This window comes from Miscanthus floridulus, chromosome 4 (genome assembly GCF_019320115.1).
Source record: "Miscanthus floridulus cultivar M001 chromosome 4, ASM1932011v1, whole genome shotgun sequence".
NCBI classification, from domain to species: Eukaryota; Viridiplantae; Streptophyta; class Magnoliopsida; order Poales; family Poaceae; genus Miscanthus; species Miscanthus floridulus.
The window spans coordinates 94146853-94154879 of record NC_089583.1 but is presented as its reverse complement, the minus strand read 5'-3'; the positions used below and the strand labels follow the sequence as shown (position 1 = coordinate 94154879).

General features: G+C 45.8%; 1 protein-coding gene across 1 annotated transcript; it reads right to left on the bottom strand.

Moving 5' to 3' along the window:
• Positions 1–761: 761 nt before the first annotated feature.
• LOC136552166 (protein TILLER ANGLE CONTROL 1) lies at positions 762–4781 on the bottom strand. The gene is made up of 5 exons (XM_066543699.1): positions 4715–4781; positions 4483–4549; positions 3747–4378; positions 3167–3286; positions 762–998 (listed from the first exon to the last, which is right to left on the bottom strand). The coding sequence occupies exons 1-4, from the start codon at positions 4724–4726 to the stop codon at positions 3203–3205; spliced, it is 795 nt and encodes a 264-aa protein (XP_066399796.1). The 5' UTR covers positions 4727–4781; the 3' UTR covers positions 762–998; positions 3167–3202.
• Between the last annotated feature and the right edge of the window lie 3246 nt (positions 4782–8027).

Genomic DNA, 8027 nt, shown 5'->3' with positions numbered 1-8027 from the left:
AGCTGAAACAGTAAAAACATCCAAACAATTGTAACATGAATGGAGAGACGGCACGTCTTCACAGCACCATAGCCGCTAGTGCAAAGCGACGCCACCGACAGAGATGGAGCACAAGCACGTCGAATCAAATCACTTTGCCTTAAGGCACCAGCATCAGATTCAGACCCGGCATCATGGGGACGCCGCCGAATGCGAAAGCGCGTCGACGACAGCGCACTGATGGGCAGGCACTGTTCCCGGCGATAGCGGCGAACCGGCGACCTGTCTGCCGTTCCAGTCCCCGGCTCGTCCGCTTGCGCCCGTCGCGAGGCGCATCGGCGCGCGCGCAGGCGACGACGAGGAGATATTTCACGGTTCACGGGCCGCAGCCCGCCTTTCCGCTCGCAATGATCAGGTGCCATGCCGCTGCATGCCCTCGGCGGTTGCGCGTTGGCGCCATCAGGGGAGGGGACGTACGACCTGAGGCGTGCGCTGTGCTGTGTCGCGGCAGCTGCCGGCAGCGTGCTCAGGGCATGGCACCCCTTCTATGGCTTTATGCACGGCCATCGAGCTAGCCATCGACGGGACGTGGATTCGACACGGGCCTCCACGCGTTACAGGGGAAACGATCGTGCAAACGGATAAGCAGAGGTTTTATTAAAAAAAATTTGGCATACCGCGACGACAAGACAGTGGCAGCGCAGACCGTGGCCCCAGAGAATGACAGCTTACAAGATCACACACACCCAACAGTGTTTTATACATGCAAATAAGCAAGAGAATATAGGAAAGCAGAATGCTATTCATGCTTCACTGACGACGAAACACTAGCAACAAAAAGGGAACTTCCACATTGTCGACGACTATCCATGGCAAGAGAATATATGAAAGCAGAATGCTATTCATGCTTCACTGACGACGAAACACAGCAACAAAAAGGGAACTTCCACATTGTCGACGACTATCCTTGGATGCTTCTCTCTAGCAAGGAATCTGAGTCACAAGGGATCCAATGAAACCTGCGGAATGTTACCAGAATAGAATCATTCACAAATCGCCTCACAGCACACTACGTTAGTGTGCATCCTTGCGTGCTATTGATCGCAAAATCTTACAAGCATCTTAAGGGCACGTTCGGTTACCTATGAATGGTCAACTAGAACGATTCCTAGCCGGAATGATTGTCTAATTTGTATAAACTTGATCAGCGGGGAATAATTTCTAGGCTCATTCCACCATAACCGAACAAGCCCTAAAAAACTAAGTGCAAAACATGAGGCAGGAGAGTGCCACACACTGCCTATGAACCCTATTGTCTGATGATCATGCAAAGGTTTTAAGAGTTTCAAGGCTACATAATCTCCTTCACAAGCTACCAAGCTTCAATTTGTCAATAGTTTTTGGATAGCAAGACTAAATGTTAGTCACCTAAAATTAGACCTAGGCCATCCAGGCCTGTTCGCTTGAACTTATCAGCTAAAATCTACAATATTTTCTCTCACAACCAAATCAGCTCCAGTCGACTATCAGTCGGCTTTAATACCAGCCGAACAAGCCCACCTAAGGGGACTAAGCACAAGCACACCCAACTAACAACTAGTCCATTAGTAGACCATACCCAGCTAATGGGACTAAAAGAAGCCACCAGATTGAGAAATAAGGTCATGCTCTCCCACCAAACCTATCTTTCCCCTTTCTCTCTCCTCTTTCGTGGGCATAAGAGTCTTTATCTAGGAACACTACTAGCTACTTAGCCCATGTATCCATAACATAGGACTAAACTTTAGCCAGCTAACTTTTAGTCACCTAAGGGCACCTCTAATGGTCAGCTTTAAGTTAGTATTAGATGCCAAGTGGAGAGAGAAGCCAAAATACTTTAAGCAAGGGAGAGGAGAAGAGAAGAGAAGAGCTCAGATCTTTGCGCGTCCTAGTGCATGAGACATAACTCCTCTATCTCTCTTAACAGGAGTGAGAATATATGAATAAAGTTCATATATTATTGTAGGTGCCCTAACAATTAGTTCTAGTAACTAGTAGACTAACAAATGTGTGAACTCATTGCTTTTCGGCAATGAAAATGCAGAACCCATTGTATACAACAGATTGTGATGACACAATGCATAGGAATAGCCTAAACTGTGATGATATATCATGAGAGCAATGCAGCCAACTGATCCAAGGAGAGTTGGCCCACAATATACGTAGTACTGGGGGGAGAATTGGAAACTTGCCATTGATGGACCGAATCCATCACCTGACTAGGTTGATATATCAAGGAATGAATGGTCTAGGGACACATTATCAGAAACATGATTAGTTGCCTGTCGTCTAGCATTTTCCAGGACATGCTCGTCGTGTTGCAGCTTCAATGCTAGGTACAGGCAAGGTACAACATCATATATTTATTTATTTCGCTTCTAAGGAAGCCCTGCGACATGGCAGAGGGGAATGCCTTCTAGTTGGACCCCATGCTTTCTTGCTACTCACTATGTGTTCATTTTTTGTGTCTCTTTGAACTACAGGCAGTTCCATAATAGGATTAGAGACACAAACATCAAAGAAACTGAATAATTCCTAAGCAATCGAATTTATGTTACGTTGGTCTTTTTCGGATTGCCATCAGTTTCATCAAGAGATCCAAATGCACATGGAAAAGGGTAATTATTCTGAAATAGATGAAAAGACAGAACGAGTGTTACAACTTTACATGAAAACAAAAGGACATGTCAGATTTTGAATCATAGTGTATGTGTTAACAGACTGAGATCCAACAGCAGTTAACAGACTGAGCTGTGAGCTCCTAATAAATGGAGGCAATATGTGATACATTTTTCTTGGGTGATGTGTTATACTTTGGTTGCAAGCAGCTGCTAGACTTTCTTGTGAGATCCAAATAAATGGAGGCAGTGTAGAAAATTTTGTTTTCAGACTATCACTTCTTTTATGGACACCAAGAACACCTTGATATAGCGAATTCTGCACTCTTCATTTCTTTTCTTAAGGGATATGGCAAAATTTACATATTCCAGTCCCTCTTAAATGTTGTCGCATAGGGCATGTTCAGTTTATTAAAGTCAGCAACTATTCAACACGTACCTATTTGTACAATCTATTAAGAATCTAGATTTGGTCAACAATATATGTGATTCAAAGGACAGTTGAAAGGACATTCTAGGAAGCAGATTACCAAATAGAGAAGCAATTTTTTCGCCAAGAATAAACATCATGCAGTAAGGGGACCCTCTGCATTGCTACGCCCATTGAACTGCTCTGGGTGGATCTTCTTCCCCACCATCTTCCTCATGACCTACTTAGTTTCACAAGACAACCAAAAGCAACAGATGCATTGCAGGTTAGTAGTCGTTCAGCGTCAAGATAGGTTAGACACGTCATGCTTGCTTAGCTAGCCATCCATATTTGATCCAGATTAAGAAGCTAAGTGACATGGAATAAATAACTTGGACCACTTCTAGGATAGCAAGATATAGATAATTACAAGAGCTATGCAATTCTGCCAGTTTAGGACATATGGCACAACTTATTAGCTATAACATATTCTTCTCATGAGTTTCTGTTTTTTCTGGACAACGAGTATGCCTTTAAGGTGTGATATGAGGGTTCTTATATCAGATGAGCCTGGGGTACTTAAAACTGATACAGGGTGTAGATTAAGTTAGAAATCAATCGGAGTAGAAAGATTCTTTTCAATATTTGAAATATGATATTTGCAACAGACATAAGGTGTGGGTGAAGAAAGCAAGCCATACCTGACTTAATTTTCTTGTGGCTTTCAGTGGTTTTGGTGTTGGCTTCCTTGGTTTCTTTTGATGCATCTTTTCCATGCATGATGTATGCTTTGAAGTGGATGCCCCAGCAACATCGATGATATCCTGGCAACTATTCTCCCCTGGAGCACTTGATGAGAATACTTCTGCTGCAAATAAATCAGCAAGTGTAGTTCTTACTTTCTCCACCTTCTCTACCATCAGAAGTGGTCGTTCCTGGATATTAGCAACTCCCCCATCTTCCACCTCATGTATCAGGATTTCTTCTGTTACAAAGCATGTAAAGTTGCCTTCTTTCATCGACAATGAATGCATCTTAGCAGGCTCAACAATAGGCAATACTGGTTCACATGGCTCTGTTTCCAATGCAACGTCTTCTTTCACCTGATCATTCCTCGGTTCCTCATCATCTTTCTCTTCCTCAATTACTTTCTCATCACCCATGATGAGGAGATCATCTTCTTCAATGCAAGCCTCAGGACAAAATGAGTCTACGTGATGTCCAAGTGTGCCAATTGCAAGTATACCATTAAGAAGCACATCACGGAGCAGAAGGGCTTCAGTGTCTTTCTCAACCACACTATGAGGCACGGAGTCCTCCTTATCCTCCATGGCTGTTGCATCATTCCGATAAAAAAGTCGACAAAATAAGAACAAAGAAATGTATATTAGATGATTTAGATCACATAAAAGAGAGGCATCCTAGGAACATGCTTACCCTTGTTACCATGGATAGTGCAGTACTCAGTATTAGGATGCATCCTCCGATTCAGCCAATGAAACACCTGGCAGTGTCATGACTCATGAGAACATGTAGATCATTAACAATATGGGCACTAAATACAAGAATATCGACTTCAATATCATGGGTCAACAGGATAGAGAAAAACTGCAAAGACAGCACACATCAAATACTGACAGAGGGTGCATCATAAGCAAAACTGAATTACCTTTAGGCCCATGTCTCCAGAACCAATCTGAAATCACAGGAGAGAGGCAGACAGTAGCATTGACGAGCCTCAAAGGCATGGAATGGTTTTATATGAGGAACTAGCCCCATAATTGAATGGTCCAGGAGACAAAAGATGGAGTTTTGGTTGCACTGGCTTGGCCTGACTCAAGTCAAGTAAATTCTTTGACTGAGGTTGATATGCGAATGTGAGATTCCCAGCTACATTCTATTCAAAGTAAGCAGAGGGCAGAGATTCACTAATCACAGCAGGAGAATGATTTAGAAAGACTCCAACCGACTCAGTCAGCCACCATAATGTGGCACACTGCATGTGCATGTTGTGGTCCCATTGACATAATGGATCATGCCTACTTGGTGACAGATACCATGCAAACTACTAACAAACTAAACAAAGAAGTAATCCCAGAATCATGACACGGAATGAGCAGGCCATCAACCTATCGGGACTAGAAAGAGAATAGTTTTCAACAGCTGACAAATTCCAGATTAAGCAGGTGTCAATAGTCAAGAGTTATATTCAAGGGTTGAGCTCATGGAATGCAAGCCTATGAACCGATAAGAACATTCCAAGCTCAAAGTCGGCATGCCTGGATAACATGATAACTTGCAGGATTGTTCAGTACAAGAAAGTGAAGAAAACAAACAAGAAAGCCACGGAGCTCTAGTCTAATACAGTATGAGAATCTAATACATGGATTCATGCCCGTTTTCCTGTCAGGTTATACTGACCTCTCTCAATATCAACTACACAGAAGGCTACAACAGGAACAGGAAAATTCCATCCAGATTCTAAAAACCCCCACAACTGAGGGATACAGAACCAAATAAGCAAGCAGTTCTCTTCCTCTGAAGAAAACATAGTGAAGGATGCTTCAAATGATATGAAGAATATAGTTCAGCTAAAATCGGCCCTATTGATAGAAATGGACCATGCCTATCTGATGACTGTTACCATGCAAACTGCTAATAAGTAAGTCATCTCAGGATCATGGCATGGAATGAACAGTCCTACCAGAATTAGAGTGAGAATGGTGTTTGACAGCTGTAGAATTTCAGATAAAAAACACCACCATATGCATTAACTGCTTGAGCAGCACCATATGCGTTAATTGCTGGAACGCAATATAACAGACACAGGACAAGCAGCGCTCATCAGTTGCCAAGGCTTTTAAAATATTCCAGCACACACAGTCTATCAAATGGTCAACTGAAGAAGGAAGGGCCATGCTCACATCACGTATGGGACACCAAAAGGGCCTCCATTCCCTAGCATTTCAGTCCATGAAAACAATTGTAACAGAACCAGAAAAGACAATCTGTCATCTACATTTTACTCGACCAAAGGTGCAAATGAGATGCTAACTGGAACATGAGGGTTAAGCCTAGTGCTAATACCCCAATGTAACTATTCACTATTCACTGTCTAGGCTAGTTACTATTCACTGTCTAGTAGTTTTCAGATGCCTTAGCATCCAAGCTAGCATCTGCTTTATGAAGTAGCATATGTTGTAGTAGTTGAGACCTTCTTGTATCCCAAGTTTGCTACTTTTATTAATACAAAGAAGCGGCCTATGGCCAAGCTGCCCTCTGGCAGACAAATTCCATTTTGTGTTCTTAGTTGTTACCTGACCAACAATCGGTATCTAGAGCCTAGGTTTGGTTAGAGCAGAGTAGAGCCATGTCCACCTCCAGCGAGCGCACTCTGCGTGCAGCCGCTGCAGCCGCCAACGTCGGCGAAGGAGCGGTGGTCAACCCCGACGCCGATCGCGCTCAGCGCCTGGCCGCGGCAGAGGCCGCAGCCATGCAGGCGATTGAGGCGGCCAGGCAGGCAGCGGAGAACATAGCCACCGCGCTGCGCGCGGAGATGGAGCGACAGCCCAGAGGATCACGGAGCCCGGCGCGGCGTTGCGTACCTTCACCGTTGTCGGAGCGCCGTTGCGGACGCGGAGGCCGTTGCGGGTCGCCTGCGGCCGTCCAGACGGTGTACAAGGACTCCGACGTGGGCACGCGGTGGCCGATGTTTACCAAGACCAACTACCATGAGTGGAGTCTGCTCATGAAGGTCAAGATGCAGGCGCGCCAACTCTGGGACGCCATCGAGTACGGCGACCTCCCGTACCACGATGACCGGCGCGCGCTCGAGGCCATCATCGCTGGAGTGCCGCCGGAGATGGGTGCACCGCTCGCGGACAAGGTCTCTGCCAAGGAGGCGTGGGACTCCATCGCCGCGGCACGCATCGGTGTCGACGGCGTCCGCCGTGTCACGCTGCAGTGACTGCGCAAGGACTAGGAGAACCTCGCCTTCCGCCTCGGTGAGCAGATCGAGGACTTCACCCTTCGTCTCTCCGCGCTGAAGCAGCAGATGGCTCGCCACGGTGACAAGGACCTCACGGAGGAGCGAGCGGTGGAGAAGCTGCTTCGAGCCGTGCCGAAGAAGTACGCCCAGCTAAGGATCGTGATCGAGACCCTTCTCGACTTCTAGGACCTCACCATCGAGGAGGTCACCGGGAGACTAAAGACGGTGGACGATCTCGAGGAAGAACCTCCCACCGAGCCGATCACCATTGGCGGGAAGCTGATGTACACTGAGGAGCAGTGGTTGGCTCGGCAGAATGGGAAGAAGAGTGGAGACGGCTCCGGCTCATCCAGTTTGTCCAAGGAGCATCGTCGGCGTCCCCGCGGCGGCAAGAAGCAGAAGCCAAAGGTTGAGCGTGGCGACCTCGGCGGAGGCGGGCAAGGAGAGAAGGCTGGAGTCGCCGGTGCGAACGCAAGGCGAACCGCGACGACACCTGCCTCAACTGCCATCGCACCGGCCACTAAGATGAGTACCAAATATGAAATATCAACTATCAAATATGTAATATGTGTATTGTTGAAAACAACCCATATCAAAAGCTCCTTAAGCCATTGGATGAAAGGAAACTACAGGAAGGTACCAGTACCAGGTCATACGCTTGGCGTGCCATAAGACTTTCTAACTGCAGAGACAAGTATTGTCCCAGCTAGCTTCAGTGTCCTTCATACTCTCCAATTCATCATCATCCTTGTTTGACCTGTGATGACAATGGGACTGTTTTTTGGTCTGACTCATAATACCTTTAACACAAAATCACATAGGCAAAAATAATCATTCACATATGATGACACCGAGAAACGAACAGGGCTTTAACTTTAAGCTGTTTGTGTCTGTGTCATTGACAATTGTTGATGAAGCATTACTAGCTGTGCTTCTCTGTTAATTCTCTGTTGCATGTTTGTTAATCCTAACAATCTTTCCTTCACAGTTTCTT